At 37.5% G+C, this 26,614-nt stretch overlaps 1 protein-coding gene across 1 annotated transcript; it reads right to left on the bottom strand.

The window, feature by feature from the left end:
* Window positions 1-764: 764 nt before the first annotated feature.
* Window positions 765-25,362, bottom strand: FGL1 (fibrinogen like 1). The gene is made up of 8 exons (XM_012105811.4): window positions 25,299-25,362; window positions 18,623-18,702; window positions 15,294-15,474; window positions 9,977-10,136; window positions 9,653-9,750; window positions 6,119-6,207; window positions 5,664-5,851; window positions 765-1,119 (listed from the first exon to the last, which is right to left on the bottom strand). The coding sequence occupies exons 2-8, from the start codon at window positions 18,692-18,694 to the stop codon at window positions 960-962; spliced, it is 948 nt and encodes a 315-aa protein (XP_011961201.1). The 5' UTR covers window positions 18,695-18,702; window positions 25,299-25,362; the 3' UTR covers window positions 765-959.
* Between the last annotated feature and the right edge of the window lie 1,252 nt (window positions 25,363-26,614).

The following is a 26,614-nucleotide window of genomic DNA, read 5'->3' as shown; positions in this document are numbered from 1 at the left end:
CTTCATGTGGACTTGAAGTGTGTCCTCTGCATCTGACGCAGGCTGGCAGAAGCTGTAGCCTGTATGCAAAGTATTTGATTTTGCATCAGAAGACTTGGATTTGAGTCCTGTTCCCCTACTTACTAGTTTTCTAAATGTTAAGCAGTCAAACCGTCTTAGATCCATAAATTCTCAGCTCTGTTAAGTGGGGATAATAATGCCTGGGCTTCCCTGGTGGCTCAGTGGTCTGCCTGCCAATGCAAGAGATATGGGCTTGAAGATCCCCTGTAGAAGGGAATGGCAACCCACTCCAGTATTCTTGCCTGGGTAACCGTATGGGCAAAGGAGCCTGGTGGGCTACACCCCGTAGGGTCGCAAAAGAGTCAGACATGACTTAGCAAATAAATAACAACAATAACACCTTACAAGATTAATAAAAGAATTAAAATGAGGGTTCTGAAAGAAGTGTATAGTCTACATAAGCATCTGAAAAATATGACAGAGTGTTCCATAGTGATTAGGATCCCGGGTTGTATTTTAAAGTTCTAATGTGCAGTCAGACACCTGAGTTCATTGCTAACTCATAATATTTACCATCCAGACAGCTGATTTGGCCATCCATCATTTCCTAAACTTCTTTTCATGTATTTTTTAAACTGCATTCATATGTAATTTATTATATATCTATGCTGTGTTGTCTCCCAAGTCATATATATACTGTATGATTTTATATTCTGCTCATCATCTCTTATCAGAGCCCTTTGCACATAGCAATTCAATAGATATTAACATAATCTACATTTATTTGGTGAGTATCACATATTTGCTGTATGGAAAGTTCCTTAAGTAAGAAAAGTAAGAATGAAAAGTAGTGCACATGATAATTGCCATCATCATACATGTGAATGTTCAGATTTGTTACATTTTTCAAATCACTTAAACCAAGATAAACTGCAGAAATGAAACCCCAGCAGGGACAATTAAACAATATTTGGAATGAAATCATTTGGCCTAATTTTCATAACCACAGATTTCAAGGAATACCACCATCCATGCCAGGTGTGCCAGACAATCCCATTGTCCGTTTTAGCGGTGTAGGGACCCTTGTGGTATAAACCATTCAGGTTTGCAGAGTGACACCTAGTGGAAGGAAAAATAAACACAAACCAATCAGACTAGAAAGATAACCTTTGAAACCCTTATTTTGTGAACAAATGGCTGAAAACATTTTAACTATGAATTCTGCCATTTTTTCTTTTTCTTTTTGGCTATCCCTTGTGGTTTATGGGATTTTAATTCCCCGACCAGGGACTGAACCCAGGGCCTTGGGAGTGATTGCACAGAGTCCTAACCACTGGACTGCCAGGGAGTTTCCTGTGCTGTTTTTGAATAAGAGAATATTTAGCAGTCTCCAAAAGCCAAGAGATTTCTACAACATGAGTTTTTTAAACTGGTGGGTTTTAGTACCATAACAACTCTCAGGATAAAACCCAGGCCACTTATAGAGTATTTATTTATTTATATCTGGCTGTGCCTGATCTTAGTTGCAACATGCAGAATCTTTGATTTTCATTGCAGCAATGCAAACTCTTAGTTGCAGCATGTGGGATCTAAACCCAGGGCCAAACCCAGGGCCCCCTGCATCGGGAGCGCAAAGTCTTAGCCTCTGGACCACCATGGAAGTCCCACTTATATTGATCAAAAAAAAAAAAAAGTAGCTCTGTTCTTAATAGACTTTAAATGAGAAAGAAAGGAAGGAAATGAGAGAGGGCGAGAGAGGCAGGCAGGAAGGAAGAAAGAAAAACAAGCAAACAAAAGCATGAGCTGGTAAGTCTGAGCCTTAGTCAGAGTGGTATGGGTGTGGCGCGCTGCTCCATTTGCCAGCTTCCCTGTATAATTTACACTTAAAATGTTCATCCATCTGCTGCCAAGACTTAGCTTTCATAATTTCAATTCCCTTCCTCCCTCTTGAGTCACCAGTATATCAATTATTCTAACCTCAAAAGGGGGTAAAGAAACAAAACCCAAACCATGATTTAAAGTTTTCCAGTCATCAACTAATGATCATCTGTCTTAATTGCAGAGTTTATTATTTTTACCTATATTGTTCCAACAGAGATACACTGGTTAGGGTATCATGAATTTTAAAATGTCCCCCTTTCTCTTTGGGATCTGTAAATTTTGCTCCTAATATGGCTAAACAAAGAGTAAGCGATAATTTTCTGGGTATTGTTATTAAACTAGTTACTATATATTTCTTTATTGCTACAACCAATGAAAAGATTTCAGACACTGGGACATAGACGAACATTCAAGAGAATAGTTCTGAAAAATCTATGGAAAGTGCCTGAATTACTGAGTCAAAGTAAGCATATAATTTACCCATCAATATTGAGTGGTTGACCAGCCTCACTTACCAGCCTTCGTAATTCTTTCCTACTAATTGTCCCCACAGTCCTCCTAATTTAAATTGATGTAACTAATCAAAACCATGTATGCTAAATCTGTAACTGTTAAGAGCCTGTTATGTTTTTAAAACTGCAAAGTAATGTCAAAAGAGAAAGTAATGTCAAAAGAGAAAATATTCTAGATTGAGCCTCCCAAATACATATTTTGACATGTTCTATCTTCCTAGAGATATCTACTACATATATTAATATTTTTCTATTTACTCTGTGATTTGAATCCTGTTAGGAAGCTGACTCTGGTCAACATAGCAAACCTTAGTAATTCTAAGACCACTTTTCCTAGCATGTTTCGGGTTCTAGAATAGCCTAGACTTAAGGCTAGGTTGGTAGATGGGGCTCCCTTGGTGAAGAAGTTGCCTCGTGCACACACATGAGATGCTACACTGGTAAAGAAGAGAAGACATCAACGCTCAGTGATTGGTTTGCTGTGATGAGAAGGAATGCCTAGTAGGTGGGTAAAACTTAGAAATGCCAAGATTCTATGTAAATTGGAAGCACTATGGGACAGGGAAAAAATAAGAACAAAACAAGAATAAGGAGGAAGAGGATGATGGCGTTAAACCACAGCAGAAGCAGGCGTGGAAGAAGTAGCACCGAGCTGCTGGAACAATTGGCTTTCTCTTCAGCTTTTCTGACTTTCCATCCGCACAATCTCCTTTGACTCCAAGGATAATGGAGTTTCCTTGGGTGGCTCCAGCAACTGAATTGCCTTTCTTTGTCTTCCCTGAACTCCTACCTTTAAAGTCAAGTAAATCATTTATTATTCCACATTGAACTGTGTGCCACTTATCATTTCATTGGGTGGGTACTTGGTATTGATCTCCTGCTAATATTAACCAACATGGTTGTTATTTCCGTGTATGGAATTCTGTTATATTAAGGGGTGCTTCGGAGAAGGCGATAGCACCCCACTCCAGTACTCTTGCCTAGAAAATCCCATGGATGGAGGAGCCTGGTAGGCTGCAGTCCATGGGGTCGCAAAGAGTTGGACACGACTGAGCGACTTCACTTTCACTTTTCACTTTCATGCATTGGAGAAGGAAATGGCAATGCACCCCAGTGTTCTTGCCTGGAGAATCCCATGGATGGGGGAGCCTGGTGGGCTGCCATCTACGGGGTTGCACAGAGTCGGATACAACTGAAGCGACTTAGCAGCAGTAGCAGCAGCAAGGGTTCCTTGAGACTTTGTGAATTATAGACAAGTTCTATATAATGTTGATAATTCTTACATAATGCTAACTTAGAAGGAAAGGGGAAGAAAAAGGAGGATAAAGAGAAGATGATAATATGGTTTTAAAGAGAACAAGAAAACCATAAGGGAAAAAGATTGTCACCACCTTTGATTTGTTAAGTAGGATAGATAACTTTGGTTTTCTCTCCCCTCTCACTGCTGTGTATGTTCTACGTCTTTTACAAATGACCAAAATTTAAATGGACTCAAACTTTGAAAAAAGCAAAATCCAGATAAAATAGTGTTTATACAACTACTTAGATTCAACTTGATATTCCACACTATATACAGCTAACTGTGCCTCCATAAAATCTATGACTCTAAAATCAGCACATCACAATAACTCAAGATGTTCATAAGGAGGATTCTCATGATTTTATGGAAAATAGATCTATGTCTGGTATACCTCCACTTAATAAGACAGAGGATTCTTTATGTCTTAAAAAGTATTTATGTAATGAAAAAATGTTAAAACTTAGATTGTGGAATTCAAATGATTCGTCCTCAATTACATGGAAAACTCAGCACTCCAGACATACTCACGAAGGATTCTGTAATGGAATGTTTAAGTGTCCAGATATTTTGTCTTCTAAAGACAAAAGGAGATGTTCAAAGGCCATGTACTAAAGAAAAAAAAAAAAAAAAGGCCCATGTGTGCCGTAACAGTTGAACACAACTGCTTTGTAGACATAGTGGGCTTATCAGGTTATTTTTAAGGAAGACTGAATTTTTCCATTCCTGCCTTAACTTTGTGATGACAACAAAGGGTATTGTCTGGAAATCATCCTGGGTGAAGAATAGTTAAAGGAATGAGGAATACCTAGCCTACAGAAGAGAAAAGGTCAAGGAGCACAGTAAATATTTTCTTATCCAGCACCCGAAGAGTTAAGTTGAAAAAGAATACAGTTACTCTGTAACTACTGAGGAAAAAAACCCTGACAAAGTAATAAGAAGCAAGATTTCAGGTTAGTACCAGAAAGTGAAGAAAAGCTGACAGAGCGGACTTCCCTGGTGGTCTAGCGGTTAAAACTCTGTGCTACCAGTGCTGGGGGTCTGGGCTCAATCCCTGGTCAGGGAACTAAGATCCTACAGGCCTCGCAGTGCAGCACCCTCCAAAAAATTTTAATACACAAAAAAAGATTTAAAAAAGAAAAATTGATTTAGTACAATCAAAAATGGAATGAATTTGCTGATAAAGTAACATTGGAGCATTCAACCAGAAGACGGAATTAGGTTTCAGGAATGTTAGAGGAAATTTATGCATTGAGAGGAGCTTGGGTGAATGATTTTGAAAAAGTCACAGGAAATGTAAAATAGTATTACACAGAAAAATTTACAATAACATGGTAGGAGAAGGTGAAGAGCTACCTGGTTATTAGAATGTAAAAAATGCTCTGTATTTCTTTGCATCAATTTGTGACCCACTGTTTATGATAATTCACCTATAATTCCATTTGCAAACAATCTTTATAAAAGTAGTAATTTGATTTTTCTCTATGACGTATCTTTCAGGCTTGACTAAGGTACACAATGAACACATCCTTAAAGCTACTTCATTACTGAAAGATTCTAATAAGGATGATTACTTAATAACACCAGTATTACAAAGCAGACCAATACTTCTGCATACGTTATAATTAATGCCCACCAGTCAGATATCTGGAGAGAGCAATGGCAACCCACTCCAGTACTCTTGCCTGGAAAATCCCATGGATGGAGGAGCCTGGTGGGCTGCAGTCCATGGGGTCGCTAAGAGTCGGACACGACTAAGCAACTTCTCTTTCAATTTTCACTTTCATGCATTGGAGAAGGAAATGGCAACTCACTCCAGTGTTCTTGCCTGGAGAATCCCAGGGACGGGGGAGCCTGGTGGGCTGCCACCTATGGGGTCACACAGAGTCGGACGCGACTGAAGCAACATAGCAGCAGCAGCAGCAGTCAGATATCATCAATGCAATTGCAACTGTGTTTATGAAACATCAAACCTGTTAAACCACCAGCCAGATTGATCCTCTTTCGCACAGTTCCCTTCGTAGTTGTCGTTATCTCTGTCCCATGTGCTGAATTTCATTCTTTGGTGACTGGCCCACCACTGTACTTCAGGATGAAAATTTCCAGTAAGGGAGTCTCCAGCGGTTCCAGAATATTCCCCAATATGTAAATCATAGGAATTCTGAAGAAAAAGAGGCGATTTCCTTGATCAGTTGTTACTGTTTTGTGTGTGTGTATGTGTGTGTTCAGTCACTCAGTAGTGTCTGACTCCTTGTGACCCCATGGAGTGCAGCCCGCCCGGTTTCTCTATTACTATTTTAAAAACAGGCTTATTTAATAAATAAAAGATCAGGCTCTATCGCAGATTTTTGTTTCCCCTGACTTTGGCTTTTATATTATATGTTTTACACATTAATTTGTGGCGATATGTATTTGAAAATGTTAGTACCTTTTCATCTCCAACTTTGAAATTTTTATATTGAGCATAACGGCTATTTTTCTCAAAATCTGCAAGGTCGATTTTTAATGTGTAATCTCCTAGGAAAGGGAAAAAAAAGAAATTGTAGGTTTTTTTTTTTTTTAATGTATGAGATGACATTTACTTCAGTTCAGTCGCTCAGTCGTGTCTGACTCTGTGACCCCATGAATCGCAGCATGCCAGGCCTCCCTGTCCATCACCAACTCCCTGAGTTCACTCAGAGACATTTACTTGCTGAGGCTTAAAAACAGTTCGTGGCTCTGTTTTACTTAGACCATTTCCTTCTACCATGAGCCAGCTTTCGAAGAATAAACTGTGACTCCACTGTATTTACAACATGCGTGTTTTACTGTGTATTTTACTTGGAAAAAGTTAGGAATGTAATATTAAAGGTAGAACATTTCTACTAGATCTATCATAGATAAGAGCCAGTGTAATTCACTTAGCAAAGAAGAACAGAAAGCAAGTCATTTTTCAGTACATAAATTAAGAAATCTAATAGTGAATAAACAAAAGTTTTATGAAGTTTAAAAGCTGACTTTTTTTTCTTACTTTTGGTAAGGATGCTGATCTTCAACATTAAATAATGACTGAAATAGTTGATGCCATCAAGTAACCAGCTTTTCTTCACTGTCTCATCATTTGCAAATAACAAAGACTACTCTTTCAGAAACAGAACTATTGTTAGGAATATAGAAAGTTATAAATCAAACTGACAGTCAGATAATATATTTGTATTCAATCGTTCTACTTTGATAAATAAAATTTCACAATGACCAGTAAGATCAGGTCTGAACTCAGAGTCTTAGCCTCCTCCCAGTTCCAAGCTGGAACATAGCAGCAGGTCATGCAGACCTGGCGCACGGTCAGCTTGCTCTCTTGTCCCACCCCAATCTCCATCACACAGAGCAAAGGGCCTTGCCCACACTTATGGACATTCCAGACTGCACATTAAGCTCTGTTGACATCCAAAATAAAAGCTGTTTCTTCACTTCCCCTCAGACTTAGGGGTGCACACACCAGATGTACAATTTTCCTACGGGGGACAGATGAAGAAAAGGCATGAATAGGTCCTGGAGACAAAGTCAAGGCTTCTTCAGTAGAGAATGCTGGACTCTATATCGCCAGAGTGAGTCTAGGAGACTCTGGCCCCACAGAGTCCTTGACCTATGGAGCTCTCTAAAGTGGGATTTCAAGGAAGAGGCCACTTTAATCTGATCAAAAGGTAGTAAATGTTATGTGAGCTAAGACTGTGAAGTGGACTAGAGCAGAAATAAAGGCTAAATCAATGCTCCTAATAAGTACTTTGCATTATAGAAGAGGTTTAGACTTTAAGGTAACCATCTAAATATCTCTTTAGTCAATGAGTAAATAAAAATTCAATTTTGGATCATTTCTAAATTAGCTTTATTGCAAACACTTCCAGCCAAAATTTATATAATGGGGATAAAGCTATTTTAAAGAGGCAACTCCTTAGTTTTAAATGCTCTCATAATTAAGAAATGTAGGGGGACTTCTCTGGCAGTCTAGTGGTTAAGATTCTGTGCTTTCACTACACAGGGCATGAGTTCTATCCCTGGTCTGGGAACTAAGATCCCTCATGCTGCACATGGGGGATATTGTGGTACAGCCACAATATTTTTTTTTTTTTTAAGGAAAGAAAAGAAATGTAGGGAGAAAGTCACTCTTTTTCCTTGGCATGATGTTCTATGCAGTTGTGACACCTGGAACTCATAAATACATTTTTGCTACCAGAAGAGTAGCCAGCCTGAAACACCAGTGAAAATGTGAAGCAGATATGTTGCCAAAGTGCATCTGGACAAATAAATACTTAATAATAATTTGAAAAATAATATTTTATTTTTTAAATAATTAATTAATAATATTTGTTGTTGTTTAGTTGTTCAGTCATGTCTGACTCTTTGCCACCCCATGGACTGCAGCACACCAAGTGTCCCTGTCCTTCACTATTATTAATTAATAAGTTTGAATTCTGTATGTTTAGAAGGATCCAAGGGTTACTTCTTGGGGTTTTCATTGTTTCAATGACAAACCAGATGCATATTAATATGTAAAAGAAACAGGAATTGGTATGATAAATGTTATATATCTATCATAAAACACAGGTAGGATAATAAATACTTTGAAATTTAGAGAACACTGACCATAAGAAGAACGTACAAAGAAAGCTTTAGATTTCTAGGATTATCCATCCTCTCTAAGTTACTTTTCTGGGGTGTTTCCAAGATCTCTATAATTATAATGATACTATTATGAATATAGACACACAAGTCACTTTCCTTAACTTGTTTGGAATGAATAAACCTTGCTCTTACAATTAGTGCCTTGCCAGTGTGATTTAACTTGCTTTCTTGAGCAATACAATTGCCTTTTATGAAACATTAAGAGTCAGGTTTGAGTGGAACTGACTACAATCTCAGGTAGAAAGTGAGATAAGGAAGATAAAGGATTGGAGCAAAAGAACATGGAAAAGGGCAGCTTGAAAAATATTAAGCTAGTGATACTTTAAACAAATGTCTAACTCTAGTTAAAGACATCCATGCAGAAGCAGATAGAGGGAATGATACAGATGTCTGTAATATACTTGGAAATGTAAAAAAAATGGATTGATGGATGGATAGATGAAAAGTTACAAGATTAAAATATTGATGTAAAATCTAGGTGGTAGGTTGAAATCTCTTGCAAGTTTTTCAAATTAAGATTTGGAAGAGGATGGGAATAAGAACATTTATATTTTATGGTATTTGATTCCAAAAACAGCCATAATTCCTCAATTCTTCACCTTTCCCTTTGCAATGGGACTTTGTAAGTCCTCCCATTAAGCCTATTTCCTTTTTCCTTATATCTGAGCTGGTCCTGTGACTTGCTTTCACCAAAACGGAAGGCAGTGTAAGTGACTGTGTGCCATTGCTGAGTCTAGGTCTCAAGTAAGTTATGTGCTTTCATTCTCTTTCTTAGAACTCTGCTTCTGCTTCAAGAACAAGTCCAGGCTAGCCAGCTGGAAGATGACGGACCATGTGGAATGAGCTGGACAGCCAGCCTCCCGCTGATGAGGAAGTTGATCACCAGCTCATGAGCAAGCCCAGCGAGATCAGCAGAGCCCAGCCCTAATGAGCAAAACCACCCAGTTGCCCTGTATATTTGTGAGAAATAATAAAGAGCTGTTGTTTTAAGTCACTAAATTCATAAGTGGCTTGTTATACATACAATATATGTTTTGAGTCATATAAGTCATTTAAAAGAATGATTATGACAGTAGATTTCCTTCCCAGAAACAGAAAAAATGCATGTGAGAAATATCTCTCCCACAACCTAGGTCTAAGCAGCCACCTTTTACAAAGGAGATTATTTCCCAAAAGGGATTATTGGCCATCTGCAAATCATAGTAGTTACTGAATTAGTTCTATTGTCTAGGATTTAGTGAAAAACAGTTGTGTTCCCTTTGTTGTATTTCCAGTGAATTTGGTATAAGGTAAACCTTACCTTGTGTGGTCAATAAGTGAAGATTTCTATTACCCAACCAATATTCACCATTTTTTTGGACAAAATTTCCAAAGCCATTTTCATAGTCACTCCAGTCTCTAAAAAATGAAAGTGAAAGCTGACTTTAGCAAAATCCAAATAGACCTTTGCAGTATCCAAGGTGCACACTTCTACCCCTACCCACAATATCTTCTTGATTAGCTAATGTACTTTTATTTAGAAAAAATGAAGTTCTAATGCACTTCAGGTATAATAAAGAGGCTTAACTTTTGTAAACCTCATATTTCCTACTCCAAATAAATCCTTATATCATAATTAGCACACCTGTTAAAGTTTTCACTGCCATCAGATCGTCTCTGAATTACAGTCCATCCTCCTCCTTCAGACATGTCACAATAAACAGAGAATTCTGCTGGGCTCTGGAGAGGTTTGATTTTATAAAATCCACTCTGCTTGTACCCGTCATTGAAAATCTCTGAACAATCTGTTTGGAAAACAAAGTAATGTAATATTTGTCATGTGTCTTTTTTTTTTTTTTTTAAAGGGAGCCTCTGAATGAGATTACTCAATACTAATGGAGACAGATAAATACATGATGTAGATAATCAGCTGTTTAAAACTGAATCTTGTACATCTTCCAGTGGCTACTGGAAGTTCTTTTTTTCTAGATGATATAATTATCATCTGACTTCTTGATATGATCATGGAAAAAATAAAATGGTGAAATAGGTATATGGTTTCTCATTTCTGATTTTTTTAGAAGAGTCTGAAATTATGTTTTAGGTAATTACAGTATATTTAAGTGAAACATATCTTTATCAGACAGGACAGAACTTTTTTCTCTCATGGCACTAAAATGAAAGTAGAAATATAATACCAAACAATTGAATACAGATTATCTTGATTTACAGCATTATAAATCATTCTGAACATCTGGAAATGAACTCAAAATAGTAATCTTGTTAGATTCTTATAACCTCCCAGTCTCACCAGAGTTTTTACTCACCCACTGAAATTTCTAAGAGTCCATGCATTCTTAGATGTTTTTGCTAAAAACTGCAAGTTCCTATTATTTCATCCCTGCGGTCTTCTCTGTGCTGATATTTCTTTGACCACTGAAGCTACCAATTTGTCACCAAAAAGTAATATCTGTTTCTTAAATCACGTGCTGCTGCTGCTGCTAAGTCGCTTCAGTCATTTCCGACTCTCTGCGACCCCATAGAAGGCAGCCCACCAGGCTCCCCCGTCCCTGGGATTCTCCAGGCAAGAACACTGGAGTGGGTTACCACGTTCTTCTCCAATGCATGAAAGTGAAAAGTGAAAGTGAAGTCACTCAGTTGTGTCCAACTCTTAGTGACCCCATGGACTGCAGCCTACCAGGCTCCTCTGTCCATGGGATTTTCCAGGCAAGAGTACTGGAGTGGGCTGCCATTGCCTTCTGTGTAAATCACATGAGGGTGGGATAAATTAATAACCATTGGTCTCATCTAGGATGATCTGGGCTGAATTAGAGAATACAACTGATATGTGTGTCCTAGATCACTTCAGTCATGTCCAGCTCTGTGGGATCCTATGGACTGTTGCCCACCAGGCTCCCCTGTCCATGGGATTCTCCCAGGCAAGAACACTGGAGTGGGTTGCCGTGCCGTCTTCCAGGGGATCTTCCCAACCCAGGGATCAGCTTGGTCTCTGCATTGCAGATGGATTGTTTCCCACAATCCTCCTGCACTGCAGGTGGATTCTTTACCACTGAGCCACTGCTGAAACCCACATGGCAGACACGAACTCGCTACTGTTTAGATGCCCAGGCAGCTCTGGTTTTAGGGTAGTTGAATGAATGGCCACTGTAAAGAGATAGTTTCAAGGATACCCAATCACAGACGTTTGAATAAAAATACTACAATTTAACATCACTAACTTTCAAATTTTACCCCTATCATTTTGTTCATTTTCTCCTTTTTTTAAAAAAATATTTTCTACAATTCTGTAACTATAAATGGTGATGGATGCTAACTGGACTTAGCGTAGTGATCATTTCACAATATATACAAACATCATGTCATTATACTATAAACCAGAAACTAATGTAATGTTTTATGTTCAAAGCTGAAACTCCAGTACTTTGACTCACTGGAAGACTCTGATGCTGGGAGGGATTGGGGGCAGGAGGAGAAGGGGACGACAGAGGATGAGATGGCTGGATGGCATCACTGACTCGATGGATGTGAATCTGAGTGAACTCTGGGAGTTGGTGATGGACAAGGAGGCCTGGTGTGCTGCAATTCATGGGGTCGCAAAGAGTCGGACACAACTGAGCGACTGAACTAAACTGAACTGAACTGTACCTAATAAAAATTTTCTTGCCCTGATTGACAATTTCATTCTTTTAGCATATTTTTTCTTCATTTTCATTGTTCTGATGCCAAATTGTCTATAATTTTGTTACAAATAAAATATATCCCACATTAAATAGATTGAACAGGCAATAGGAATCAGCGGATAAACAAAAATAAAGAACCTTAGTCATTTTCTAAAACCTTCATCAGTTTGAGACCCATCATATACTACTGCTTTGGTGAGATGTCCATTTTTATAATGATTTAGGCCTTAATCATGTATTTATTTTTGAGATTCAGAAGCCCCTGTGTTCTTTTCCACATCCTGGATTATTTTTTAAAAATCCTGTTTTGCAGTTAAACAAGAAGAAATACAATGTGAAAATGATTATCTAAAATTAGTTCAACGTTGTTCAGAAGCTTACATCTTGTGGTCAAGTACATTGCACAGCATTTTTCATTAGAGTAAGCAGATTTTTTCTTTCCACTTACTTTTTTTTTTTAATTGGAGGATAATTGCTTTATAATGTTGTATTGGTTTCTGCTGTACAACAAGGTGAGCCAACCGTAAGTACACATGCATCCCCTCCCTCTTGAGCGTCCCTTCTACCCCACCCCACACCCCCAGGTTGTCACAGAGCACCCTGTGCACTACAGTGGCCTCCCACTGGCTATTTTACACATGGGAGGGTATGTATCAATGCTTCTCTCTCAGTTAGTCCCACCCTCTATTTCCCCTGCTGTGTCCACAAGTCTGTTCTTGCATCTCTATTCCTACCCTGCAAATAGGTTAATCAGTACCATTACTCTAGATTCCATATGTATGTGTTAATATGCAATATTTATTTTTCTCTTTCTTACTTCACTCTGTATAAGCTTGTTAGGAAAAGAGCACTTTGCTTACATTTAACCATCTACCAAACAGCTGAATAGTAAAGACTCACAAGCTTCAGACTATTTCCCAAGCAAATATGGAAATAATTAGCTATAACATTTGCCTCTGGAAAACTCTGTGAATATGGAGTTTTAAGCCAACATTTTCTATTTGTTCTTACTTTATGCCAACTCCGAGTTTAAGTTTTTAAAAAGTTTTTGATCTTTGCAGAGGAAAATGCCAAACACAACTTAAGATTCAGAGGAAAGATTTCCACTGAAAACAAAAACAAAAACAAAACCCAAACAAAGAAAAAAAAAAATGCCACTAGCTCAGTTTCTTATACCAAATATATTAAGGAGCCTGCCTAGGGAAAATGTGACTTTTCCTCTGATAGAAAGTTCAAGCAATAGAGGGTTTAAAATATTAACTAGACATTTCAAACTACAATTTTCAAAATGTTTTGACTCACTCAACCACTCTAGAGAATAGGCAGAAGAGGGGTAGGGTTAAAGAGATCTGTGTTCACGGGAGTTTAAAAAAGAATTTTTGGATACTTACATAATGCTAGAGTGAGGCCATGGCTTCCTGCCCTCAGTTTGACAAACACTGTGTTAAACTGGGTGAGGTGAATATGCTCTGCTCAAGCAGAAAGCAAGTCGTGCTGGAGGCACAAATGTTGAAGCTTCACAAAGGGACGTGCCAGCCTGCCAAATGAACTTTTTCCTTTTGTCCCAGAATGGTGACCGAGAACCAAAGGCACTAAGTACCTCCACATTCTAAACTCAAAGGAAGGCCAGTCTGAGCTCAGCCACATGCCACAGAGCATGCTGGGAAATGCCAGGAATGCCATCCTCACCCCCAGGCAACATAAGATGAGACTTAGAGGAGAGAGAGGAAGTTGCAGTATTGCTGTGGGGAGGATTGGTGGGCTCTCACCTCTGAAAGTAAAGGAGAGAAGATATAATAATGTAGGTAGAGAGCTGGCATTCACTGAGCCAAATGAGAAATACTTTTGTAAGCATTTCATTAGATCTATTTACTTATTTGATCTTTACACCAAAGAAACAGGTATCCTTACCACTCCCATTTTACAGATGAGGAATAAGAGGCACAAAGAGGTCAAGTAATTTGCTCAAAGGCCACTTCTAGCAACATGCGCAACTGGACTTTGAACCCAGGCTTTGGAGTCTCTACTTTAAACAGTACACATACTGCCTTTTGAGATACTGTCTCATAAATACTGGGGGGCTCCTGCACAAGGGGACATGGTTAAATTAGTGGTCGTGTTGGCTGAACAGATGATGCTAAAAGCCTGTTTTGATTGTCAACAATTAGTGTGAACTTGGTAGACTAATCTTTTAATAAAGGCACATAATTCAATCACACCTAAAAGCTTAAAAAGTACATTTATATTATATAAAAATCATGTGATTTGTGCATTGTTTTCAAAAATTGCCAGGTTGTGTGTAATTAGGTGTTTCCTACTATGAGATGAATTAGGATTCAGAAAATAATTGATTTAGTAATAATACAGTAACTTGTAAAAAAGAAAAAAGAAATTTATTTCTATGGATCATATACATAAATATTTAACCTTTTTTAAATTTAAAGAGACCAAAAACATACCCTTTGGTGTGATCAAATTTTTATACATTTTATACATTATATATTATGCTAAATATATTATATATTTTCTTAGAATTTGTTATTATATATTTTGTTTATTGAGTGTTGTTTTTTTTTTTTTTGCTCTTGATAGATTCTCTAGTAGTTTTCCTGTATGCTGAAAAATAAAGTAAAATTGAATTAGATTTATATTTCATAGTTTATTTCTCCTTCTCCTCCATGCTTACAACATCTGTGAAGAATATTAAATACAGATCTACTGACTTCTGGAATTTTTTTAGCTGTTACGCCCCAAACAGTCACGTAGGATGTCTATTATCTATCTTAGGGGCTTCCCTCATAGTTCAGTTGGTAAAGAATCTGCCTGTAATGTGGGAGACCCGGGTTCGATCCCTGGGTTGGGAAGATCTCCTGGAGAAGGGAAAAGCTACCTGCTCCAGTATTCTGGCCTGGAGAATTCCATGAAGAGTCAGACATGACTGAGCGACTTTCACTTTTTATTATCTATCTTACCATTGTGTCATACATTTATTTTTTATTTAAAAATCTTTATTATTATTATTTTTAATAAGCTTTGGCTTAAAATTTTTTTTTTTGGCCAGGCTGCACAGCATGTGGGATTTTATTTCCCTGACCAGGGACCCATGCCCCTTGCCTTGGAAGGGTGGAGTCTTAACCACCGGACCACCAGGGAAGCCCCAGTGTTAAGTTATTGAAACACTTGAGAAAATTAGATTATGTAAATGAACTATACCCCAATAAAAAGTTAATTAAGGAAAAAGAAATAAAAATAAATTCTGACCTGCGTATTGTCTCTTGCCTCCAAGGTCAATGACACTATTCTCCTCTCCTTTATCAAGGAGCTGGATTTCCTTCTCATGCAAAAGCTGTGAGATCTTGACTTGTTGCTGCTTGACCCGAGTCTCCAGCAGGTACACTTGGGCTCTGAGCCGCGCCTGCTCCTGGAGGCAGTTCTCCAGAGCCTGCAAAATAATGTGCATCTCGTCTTACAGAAAATAAGCCCCCGGAATGAGTTGCTAAATTTATGGTTCAATTTTGTCCCCAGTTCCCATTTCAGCATAGTATTCTAACCAGGAAGTGTTTAGAGGTCCTAAAACCATGTATTTGAAGAAAAAGGAATTATGGCTTACCAGAATAAGAAATTTTTGAACTAAAAAATGCTATAATCTGAATGACCATGCTAAGAGCTTTAGAGTCGCTGCTTCATTTGATCCTCATAATAATTCCATGAGATAGGAAAGAGCGCATCTTTGAGTAAACTTGCTAAAAAATTCTCAGTGGATTCACATCCAGTTCAAGGTCCCTGCTCTCAATCTCAACGTGTCTTCTCCTGAGTGCTTTCTTAACAGGAAAGTGCTTTATGCATGACTAGTGTTGCACTTTCTAAAATAAACGAGGCTTTTGAATGATCTTTTGGTATTAACATGTTTAAAAATATATCTGAATGCTTATAACCTGATGACACATGGCCATCTTTATAAAGGATGCTACTTCAGTTCCTCCTGTCCCCGAGGATCTTACCCTTTTACCTGTTGCTAGAAATATGACTGGAGTCACTTAACTTTGTATAGTGTTTTTCCCTTAATGACTTCAAAAAAGGGATGGAGAAGCCTGAGTTTTTCAGTTGAATCAGCTACTATCTTTAACAAAGGCAAATAACCCAAGAATGCCGCACATGAATGAGTTTATCAGCTCCTTTCTAAAGTGGCATCTTACTGAGCAGATTCCTCCAGAAATAAAGTGAATGCGGTGAGTTGGGAAGGGGAGTTGCGGAGGTCGGTCTCCTGGGAAGAGCTACTAAGACCAAGAAGCTGTAATAAAGGCTCTTAAGGATTCAACACTGGGAGAGTTACTAAGGGACCATGAGAAAAAAGGACAAAACACAAATTTTTGCCACTTTCCCATTTTTACTCTGACATCTCTGTTTGCAGCTCATGTCATGATCTCCTGTGATAAATGCAAAGCTTTGCTGAGAAATTATGATTTTTAACATGTAAGTGCTTTACACTACTTTTATATTATTTCCTTTTATAGGCATTTAATTAGAGTCAGGTATATTTCTCAATTTATATTCACATAACTTCCTGTTCCTATCTTTATCTACTACCTTATATATATTCCTCCTTCCATAATCCTCCAGGGGATCTTCCCAACCCAGGGATTGAACCCAGGCAGGTCTCCTGCTTTGCAGGCAGATTCTTTACCAGCTGAGCTCTAGGGAAGCACCTTATATATCTTTCTTCTATAAACTGGAGGACCTATTGTGTTCTGTGCACTCTGTTAGGCAGTTTGAACAGTAGATATCCTATTTGGGAAAAAGAAAGAGGTATGTTTTTTCACTATGGCCTATAATGCAAAAATAGAAATTCAACCTCAAAACTGAAAGTCTTACAGCAAGTGAATGAGAATGACAATAGAGGCCCCCTCTCTCCCATCTCCAGGCCCAAATCACCAACTCTCTCCAGGCTGTTTCTCTAGGACTATTTCTCTTTCGTAAAAATTTTCATTTCTTTATTTACTTTTGGCTGTGCTAGGTCTTTGTCGGTTGGTGAGTGCAGGCTTTCTTTAGTCGTGGCAAGCAGGGGCTACTCTCTAGTTGTGGTGTGGAGGCTTCTCCTTGCGGCTTCTCTTGTTGCAGAGCGCCGGCCCTACAACACACAGCTTTCAGTTGTGGTTATTCCGGGGCTCTCGAGCACGGGCTCAGTAACTGGCACACGGGCTTAGTTGCTTCTCAGCATGTGATATGTTCCTGGATCACGGGTCGAAATCGTGTCTCCTGTTTTGGCAGGCAGATTCCCAGCCACTGGACCACCAAAGAAGTTCATCTCTAGGACTATTTTGTATTTTCGTAACTTTCACCTCACCACTCTTTGATTCATTCTGTCTGAACCAATTATTTGCTTAGCCCCCTCAGTCACGCCTGTCTAAAAAATGAACAGCAAAGTCATTTTATGGCATATGGAATTCTGCCTTGCTTTCTAACAGTGGAAGATTGGTTGTGATACTGTTAAATACAGTGAACTAACAGTGAACTATACAATTTAGAGTCCCTTGGACTGCAAGGAGATCCAACCAGTCCATTCTGAAGGAGATCAGCCCTGGGATTTCTTTGGAAGGAATGATGCTAAAGCTGAAACTCCAGTACTTTGGCCACCTCATGTGAAGAGTTGACTCACTGGAAAAGACTCTGATGCTGGGAGGGATTGGGGGCAGGAGGAGAAGGAGATGACAGAGGATGAGATGGCTGGATGGCATCACTGACTCGATGGACGTGAGTCTGAGTGAACTCCGGGAGTTGGTAATGGACAGGGAGGCCTGGTGTGCTGTGATTCATGGGGTCGCAAAGAGTTGGACACAACTGAGTGACTGAACTGAACTGAACTGAATATAATTTAAAGTGACTAAAGGATTACAGGGCAAGAATGTTCAATTTTTATGTAACTATATATACAGTGTTAGTAAACTTATTTAAAACTTAGTGGGGGAGCTTCCCTGGAGTACAATGGCTGGGATCTCACCTTCTAAACCAGGGGTTGCAGGTTTGATCCCTGGTCAGGAAGCTAAGATCCTACATGCCTGGTGGTCAAAAAAGCCAAAACATAAAACAGAAGTGATACTGTAACAAATTCAATAAAGACTTTAAAAATGGTCCACATCAAAGAAAAAAAAGACCTTTAAAAAAATTAGGGATTTTCTTTCTCCTACAACTTTGAGTAAATGGGTGTTTTCTCACTTTCATTCATGGAGGGAGGCATAAGTTCATTTCAATTACTTTCAAATAACCTGTTTGGTTTACAAGGACAGTGTCCAATATTACAAAGCTCAAGGTAAATCTGAAAGAGCTTTTAAATTCTTAATACCATGTAACCACCCAAATAACCTCAGTAAATCGAGAAGACTTAGTGTGAATACTGATTTTTTACTCTAAAAAAATTTTAAAGCACTTAATAAGTGCCTATTACATGGCAAGTGCTTCCACAAATCTTTTTCATTTTTCCTCCTTAGTTTTTTCAGTGACAAGTTACTACAGTTTTTTTTTTTTTTTTTTGCAAAAGAAAATTAAGATCAAAGCAGGAATTAAAAATATAATAGTTTTTGTAATAAGCTTACCGAGCTTCCCCTGCCTATTAGCAGAGCAGTGGTGACAAGGATGAAACTAAACATCTTCTCCTTTTTTCCCATTGGAAGAACTGTAAGAACAAAGAGAATTTAACTTATTGTGAATTTTTTATGAGACCAGTGCTGGCTTGACTCAATGTGATCCAGGAGGTCAGACACAGCTCTAGGTTGAGTTTAATCTGTGAGTTGCCAAGGAAATTCTCTTGGATTTTCCCAGGCTTCCCCCCACAGAAGGATGCTCACTGTTACCTTGTAGAGAATTGAAGCAGCTTGCAAATACAGAGGAAAGACTATGGTTCTCTGAAGTGTGGAAAAGGCACAGACTCTTTAAGCACTAAGACCTGGTTCCATATTTTTGGCTGGTCAGTTCCTAGTGGTGTGACCTCACACAGCTTACTATAAAATGCTCCTGATCTGTAAAATGGACATCATAATTCTTACTTTGTAGGACTGTGGCCATTTTGATATTAATTTTTCTGTATACCCTGGCATTCGATAAGTGCTAAATGATTAGTTACTCATTTTGTACAGGGAAGCCTGTTTTTATTTTGAGAAAAAGGAAGAAAAAAGTTACAACAAATAGGTGATATGAATTACTTTCCTTAATGTTTTAACATGTAGGCAGCTAATGAGATAAAATAAAACCCGAAGTTCTCTTTAAAGTTGTAGAGGAAAATTAATTCTACCACTTCTTGAGATTATTCTTAAAATCAATCATGAAGTCATGAGTCTTGATGAAAAATTTTGCTCATCCTCAAAATAACTTCTCTATGCCAACCAGTTGTGAATTCTCATAAATTTTAGAAGCTCAGGAGCCTAACAGGACAGAAATATCTGCATAATATTCTAAGAAAATTTATGCCTATGGTTGCTGCTAAAAAAACCTGAAATTAACTGAATTATTTATTTGTCAGCCTATTTTTATTCATATAAAACCTATGACCACAGGTCCTTTCCATGTATCCCTTTCTGAGTTTCTATGTAACTAAAAAAGTGGGTCCTAAACTTTGTTGCCCATTGGGATCATCTGAGGAGCTTTAAAAACATTTCCATGTCCAGGAATTGAGTCGAATGTCTAAAGGTGGCAGTCAGGCCTTAGAATTTTTAAAAGGCTGCCAGCTTTTTCCAATGGTCAGCAAAGTTTGGGAAGCAACGATTTAGGGACTTAATAGACACATTTTTTTCAATCTATTTTAACAAAATAGGTAGTTTTCAATCCTTGTGGGGCCATACAAAACAACAACAACAACAAACAGCTACAGTATGAGAGGGGCATTACTTAAATTCAGGGGCAAGTAGCATGCACGAGCATCTTGGGAAGCATTACTATATATAATGTAAATTTTTAGAATATGTGAAATTTGCACATTACAGATGGAGAAGGCAATGGCACCCCACTCCAGTACTCTGGCCTGGAAAATCCCATGGACAAAGGAGCCTGCAAGGCTGCAGTCTATGGGGTCTCGAAGAGTCGGACACGACTGAGCGACTTCACTTTCATGCATAGGAGAAGGAAATGGCAACCCACTCCAGTGTTCTTGCCTGGAGAATCCCAGGGACGGGGGAGTCTGGTGGGCTGCCATCTATGGGGTCGCACAGAGTCGGACATGACTGAAGTGACTTAGCAGCAGCAGCAGCACATTACAGAGGGTAATAAAGAGTCTCCTAGATAAACCATAAAATTTTACTTCACACAATTTTACTTCTGGCTGATGTATATTTTTATTACACACCTAGAATTGTGCTATGCATTTGACCCAAAGACTTTTTTTTTCTTCTAATTTTGATTTATTTTTTAACACCAAAAACATTTTGCATTGGGGTACAGCCAGTTAACAATGTTGTGATAGTTTCCAGTGAACAGTGAAGGGACTCAGCCACACATATACATATATCCATTCTCCCTTTAACTCCCCTCCCATCCAGGCTGGCACATAACATTGAGGAGAGTTCCATGTGCTATACAATGGGTTTTTGTTGGTTATCCATTTTCAATATTGGGCTATGCATTTTCTAAGCATCTTATTTCATCCTCAACTAATTCTCTAAGGCAAGTACTATTATCCTCATCCTACAAATGGGTAGATCAGAGATGTCAAGTCGCTGAATACCTAATGTTCCTTCACAAAGCACAGGACTTAGGAACGGATAAGTCATAGTCATGTTTAGAAGTGAGAGTGATCTTCACTGGAGAAGGTCAAGGAGCAGGGCCTCTATACCTCTGTGCATCTTGCGTCCCTTTGTGTAACAGGCGTATATGTATATAGAAAGGAAAACCATGCAGAATGCAGGATCGGGGTCATGGACCCTCCAGGTAGGAAGCCTTTAGCTCCTGTGAAGGAACATTAGGTCAGCCTGGCAGGAGAGGAGACAGCAGCACTAATGAGAAGCAGTCCTAGAGAACTGTGGGACCAGCAAGCGCTAACTGATCATCAGCTAGCCGCTCAGCACTGGCTCACATGCTGTGGGAAGATAAAATATAGCTGCCTCATCAAGGCAATATTTGGGGGAAGAAATTAAAATAAATATTAAAATGGAAAGAAAGACAACAGAAATTTAGTATACATGAAGCCATATGTAGTTAAACATAAAAGCTCAATTTTTCCAGATGAACTCTCAAGACAAAATTAATTACTTCCTCCACTGTGATCTCATACTATGTTTACAGACCAATAAAGCATTCATTCACTCAGGGAACAGTGTGCGCTTGCGTGCTATGGTTCAGGCACTGTGCCAGGTGATGGAATTGTCATCTGGTCGGCTTTTCACATGTCTCTCTCCAACTGCTTCCCTTTGTCCATGATTTTGTTTAAGATAGAGTTTTTGAAGGCAAAGGCCACATCTTGGAAACTGTTGTATCCTAGCATCTCACTGAAATTGTGGTGACTCCAATATAAGTTTAGAGTTTCCCAAGAGGGAAAATCCTTCTCAGAGGGGAAAAATGTGATTTCCTTGGCATAAAACTGGTCTGTTCCCAGTGACATACTTCCTTCCCTGTGCTTATCCTTGTCAGGGGGAAAACAACGAACTAAGTATATTTTGAAAATATGGGTTAAGAAGGAGTTAGGGACTTTGGGTTGGATTGAACACATAAGTTTTTTTTTTCTTTCTCACAAAACCCCACTAGGAAAGGAGTAAAGAAAAATGGAAAAGACAGGGATTGACAAGGTGGAGGAGAAAGAGAGAGGAGAAAGCACTTTGCATTCAATGTCAACAACAGAACCAAAAGCACATCGCAGAGTTCGCAAAGCTGCTGAAAAAGAATTACTTTAAGAAGAGATACTTGGATTTATAAAATCCCCAAAGGAAAAAAGAATGGAAAACTTAATACCTGAAATATTAAAAATTTGGCTCTTAATGGGCAGCTCAGCTGGTAAAGAATCCACCTGCAATATGGGAGATCTGGGTTCGATCCCTGGATTGGGAAGATTCCTTGGAGAAGGGAAAGGCTACCCACTCCAGCATTCTGGCCTGGAGAATTTGATGGACTGTATAGTCTAGGGGGTCGCAAAGAGCTGGACACGACTGAGTGACTTGCACTTCACCAATGGGGCTAAAGCCATTATCATAGCTATCTCATGATAAATTATTAGTTTGAACTCTTATTTTCAGTTGGTAGTAAATATATTTATTGAGCAAAATTACAACAGTTATGCTGCCATTTTAAAAAAATCTCATTTATACTCTTATGGTCACTTATTATTTAATTTTAAAATTTATCATGAAGTTTAAGTAGCAAAAAGTAAAACCAAACCAAACCAAAAAAACCGTCCACATAATGGAGGTTTCTTAACGTGTAATAGTCTTCTACATATAATCATACAAAAAAAAAAAAAGAAGCAAGAATAATTGTTTTATTATAAGCAAGCAAAAGAAAATAAAGACAAAAAATAGAAAATGTTATTTTAAAACACATAAAAGAGATTTTAGAAGTAGAAAGTATTATCCCATGAGGCTAAAACACACGGTCAAAATATAATTAAAGGAAGTGAGATCATCTGGTCAAATGTCATCAACATTTGAGGAAACAAGGCTCAGAGAGGGAAAATAATTTGCCTAAAGAAATAAAACAGACTTTTACTAAGGAGATTCACATTACCTTAGAAGCTTAGTATAAAAATTTACTACCATTTGTGAATGTGAGTCATACTGTTTTTCTGACTGAAAAGAATCAATATAGTGAATGGATTATTGATTGGGGTTTTTCCTTTTTCTTTCCAGTAGGAAAAGTAATCTCATTTTTCTTATATAATAGCAACCAGATCTTCGTTACTTTAATTCACTTCCAGCAGCTATCAGATACAATATTCAGGAGTCAGGAACTAAGTTATGAAAACTTTTGCCATCCTCACTTTGTTTTAATATTATCTGCTGAAATTATATTTTTGTTTGGTTCATCAGATTCTCTTATATATTTGTGGGAAATAAAATAAAGTATTTTATTTCAGAAATGAATAAATTAGGTTAAAAAGAGAGCTTTAAAAATTGTTATTTTTTTTCCCCAAAATTGAAGTATAGTTAGAAAGCAACCTAAACGTCCATGGACAGATGAACAAATGAAGGAGATGCAGTGTCTGTGTAGATATAATGGAATATTACTCAGCCATAAAACGAATGAAATAATGTCATTTGCAGCAACACAGATAAACCTGGAGATTATCACATTAAGTTGAAGTAAAGTCAGACAGAGAGAAACAAATATCATATGATATCACTTTTGTGGAATCTAAAAAAAAATGACACAAATGAATTTATCTACCAAACAAACAGGCTCACAGACATAGAACACTTATGGTTACCAACGGGGAATGGGGCAGGGACATTAGGAGTTAGGGGTTAACATATACACAACACAATATATATAAAATAGGTAAACAACAAGTACCCAATATATAGCACAAGGAACTATGTTGCTGTTTAGTCACCAAGTTATGTCTGACTCTGCGCCCTCATGGACTGTAGCCCGCCAGGCTCCTCTGTCCATGGAATTTCTCAGGCAAGAACATTGGGAGTGGGCTGCCATTTCCTTCTCCAGAGTATCTTTCAGACCCAGAGATTGAACCCATACCTCAAGCATCTCCTGCACTGGTAGGTGAATTCATTATCACTGAACCACTTGGGAAGTCACAGGGAACTGTACCACTTTACTATACACTTGAAGATACCAGTAACTATACTTTAATTTAAAAAAATTATGTTCTTAAATCTGTATCTGAATCTGGCTCTTGTTCAAGTAAAAGTGTGTGTTGAAAGTGCTCTGGGAGATACTGGGAAATTATTTAACATATATACAGATTGCAATGTATTAGATTTGTAGAAAATAAAGGGCCGGTGAAAAGCTTTGGCAGGTTTCTCTTGTTCTCCTGAAATTTCCAACTCATTGCCATTAAAATAATCAAATCTGATCTTTCTCAGAGAAAGGAAGAAGCCCCTGGTCTGGCAGATCTTTAAACAATAAGGCATTTCAAAATGCTATATATATTTTAACAGTCATTACATTACTTTATCATCTTTAGAATAATTCCTGAGACTGTCTTAAGACCTCTAAAATTCCCTAGTGCCTCTATTAGTAACTCCACCCATCTTCTACAATATTGAAGAAATATTTAGGTATAAGAAACTTGCTTTGAAATTCTCATCTCCATCATTCATTACAGTAACCATTATTGTTTTGCAAATCTGGCTTGTGGTGAAGCTATCAGATTATTCACTCCTCATTATACAATTAGTTGTATTTATTTTACAATGCTTTTGCTTTGGGCTGTCTCAAAACTTTTAATTATTATAAAATTGAAATAGTTTCAAATGGTGGTCCTTTGATGTACTGTATTATTTGATATAAATTGTTCAAAGTGTTAAGTCTAATTTCCTCCCAATAAACATTTTTAAGTTAATTAATTATAGTAAATTAAAATTAAAGGCAAAATATTAACTTTAGGGCTATAAAGTTATAGTTAACATGTAAGTTTTAAAAACACAATCACCAAACAAATATACATTACTAGCATGTAAAATTTCAAAAATGGTATGTTTTAAGTGAGCTATTATGAAAGGATACAAGATAGAAAAATTAAAAAGAAAAAGTTATTGAAGGAAGCATATTTAATCAGTTGGCATTCTCAGATGGCAGTGCTCACACATATTAATGGGTCTCATATTAATGTAAAACAGTTAAACAATTACCCTTAACATAGACTTAGAGACTCCCTTTGGGTTATTTCCCTCTAATTTCCACCCCCCCACCTTTTTTTCTGGTAATGGAATATAACAGTATTTTTGTTATTTATCTCAAGAGTGTATACTCAATGAAAGCCTTAAAAAGCCAAGTAAGTTTGACTTCCAAAAGACAGAAAGAAAGAACAACATATCTGGAGTTTTTACTTCTGAGGTAAAAATTATAACATGGTCCATTTCGTTTTCTATTCTGTATTTAAAGTTGCAAATCTTTTTATTTACATCAAATTCTCATCTAATTTATTCAAAATGTATCAGGAATGGAAAAAAATGTAATTCTGATCTCCTTTTCCAAGCCGCAGAAGCGGACATCTATCTAATCAACATCTTTCTCAACAGCCAACAGTTGTTTTTTGAGTTGTGTTTTAATATCGTACCTATGAAACAAACTAGCATTATTAGAATTATGTCAAAGTGCTGAGAAGTTAAATACCTTGCCTAAAGTCAGAAATGAGTCAGAGACACGGCTTAGGCGAGGTCCAGTTGCTCTGCCTTCCAGGCTCCTCTATCTGCATTCAGGCTTTCTAATTGTTTCTCTGCTATTTGATTAGAAAAACGGACAATGTTGATTCTGGCTTCAGTCCAGAACTAAATAGATGAGGAAATCAGTTTAACTGGAAGGAAAACTAAAAAAGGAGATTCAAGGACAAATTCTAATACTCTGATATTTTTCTTTTTTCCCTATTTGTATGAATTTTTATGAAAGATCCAATACTATATCTTTATAAAAATATATCTCTGATTTTTTAACCTTTACTATTGTGCTCATCCAGAAAATTTTTGTACTTTGACTAATTTCAGTAATGCTCACATTAAGATTAAGTAAAACCAAAGTGTAGTGGAAGCTTTGCTTTATTGTACTAACGATAATAAAATTTTACCTATAAAGATATGGATTAAATGTCATTTCAATTACCATATGGAGAGAAGCCAGATTTTTCTTATAGAAAAAAGTGGCAATATTTGCCAAGATGAAACAGTTTATTTGACCTTTAAAATACACAAAATTATTCCCTGAGGGGCAAAATTGTGAAATTTATCTGTAAGCATCAGTTATCCTCTGAACGAGCTGTTCGTTTTGTTTTAAATTGTAGAGGAGTTTTGAATGTGTAAGATGTTAGCTTCATTAATCATATTGCATAATAGTTTCAGACTGGAAACCCAGGTTCATTTCTATTTTCATTCTGTTGTAACTCACACAGTCCTTTGCCGTTTGTTCTTTGATCACTATTTATTAACTCAGATTCCAGTAAAAAGTTGTTTCCTTGCTGTTCTTCGTTGTTTTCTGAACTCAAGTATTACTGGTGTTCAGCCTTCCTGTTAAGCATTTTCACATTATTCCCTGAAAAGTTTTCCAGTTTAATAAGGAAAAGGTAATCTTGCTGATTTATTGGAAAGAAAAAGTCAATTAGGTTGGAGTGATTTACACCCACAGGAGAAGTGGAGATTATACATTCATAATAACAAATTCAAGCTGCTGCAGTTAAATTTCAAAAACAAAGGTATGGGATTATTTGGCTGATTTGATAATTACCTCTGGTAAAATGCAACATTTTTAAGTAAAAATGTATATACATTTTTTATCCTTGTATACATTTTGCCTCTTCCCTGTTAAAGCTTTTAATGAGCCTTGTGCCTACTTCCTCAGAGGAGGGACAATCACTGTGGTAACAATAGCTATCATGTGTGGCACAATTATGTACCAGACATGGTAAAAAATGAACTCATTCAGACCCAAGAACCCTATCA

This window comes from Ovis aries, chromosome 26 (genome assembly GCF_016772045.2).
Source record: "Ovis aries strain OAR_USU_Benz2616 breed Rambouillet chromosome 26, ARS-UI_Ramb_v3.0, whole genome shotgun sequence".
Classification (NCBI taxonomy): domain Eukaryota; kingdom Metazoa; phylum Chordata; class Mammalia; order Artiodactyla; family Bovidae; genus Ovis; species Ovis aries.
Note: the sequence above shows the minus strand (reverse complement) of the source record. Positions and strands in the feature narration are given on the sequence as shown.

Excerpts from the sequence above, each read along its gene's own strand:
- FGL1 (XM_012105811.4), bottom strand. The coding sequence starts at position 18,694 with ATGGGAAAAAAGGAGAAGATGTTTAGTTTCATCCTTGTCACCACTGCT. Across the intron at positions 6,208-9,652 it reads TCACTTATTGACCACACAAG|GAGATTACACATTAAAAATC; the intron begins GTAAGGTTTACC and ends TCCCTTTCCTAG. Across the intron at positions 1,120-5,663 it reads TCTGGCTGGTGGTTTAACAG|GTGTCACTCTGCAAACCTGA; the intron begins GTTTGATGTTTC and ends TCCTTCCACTAG.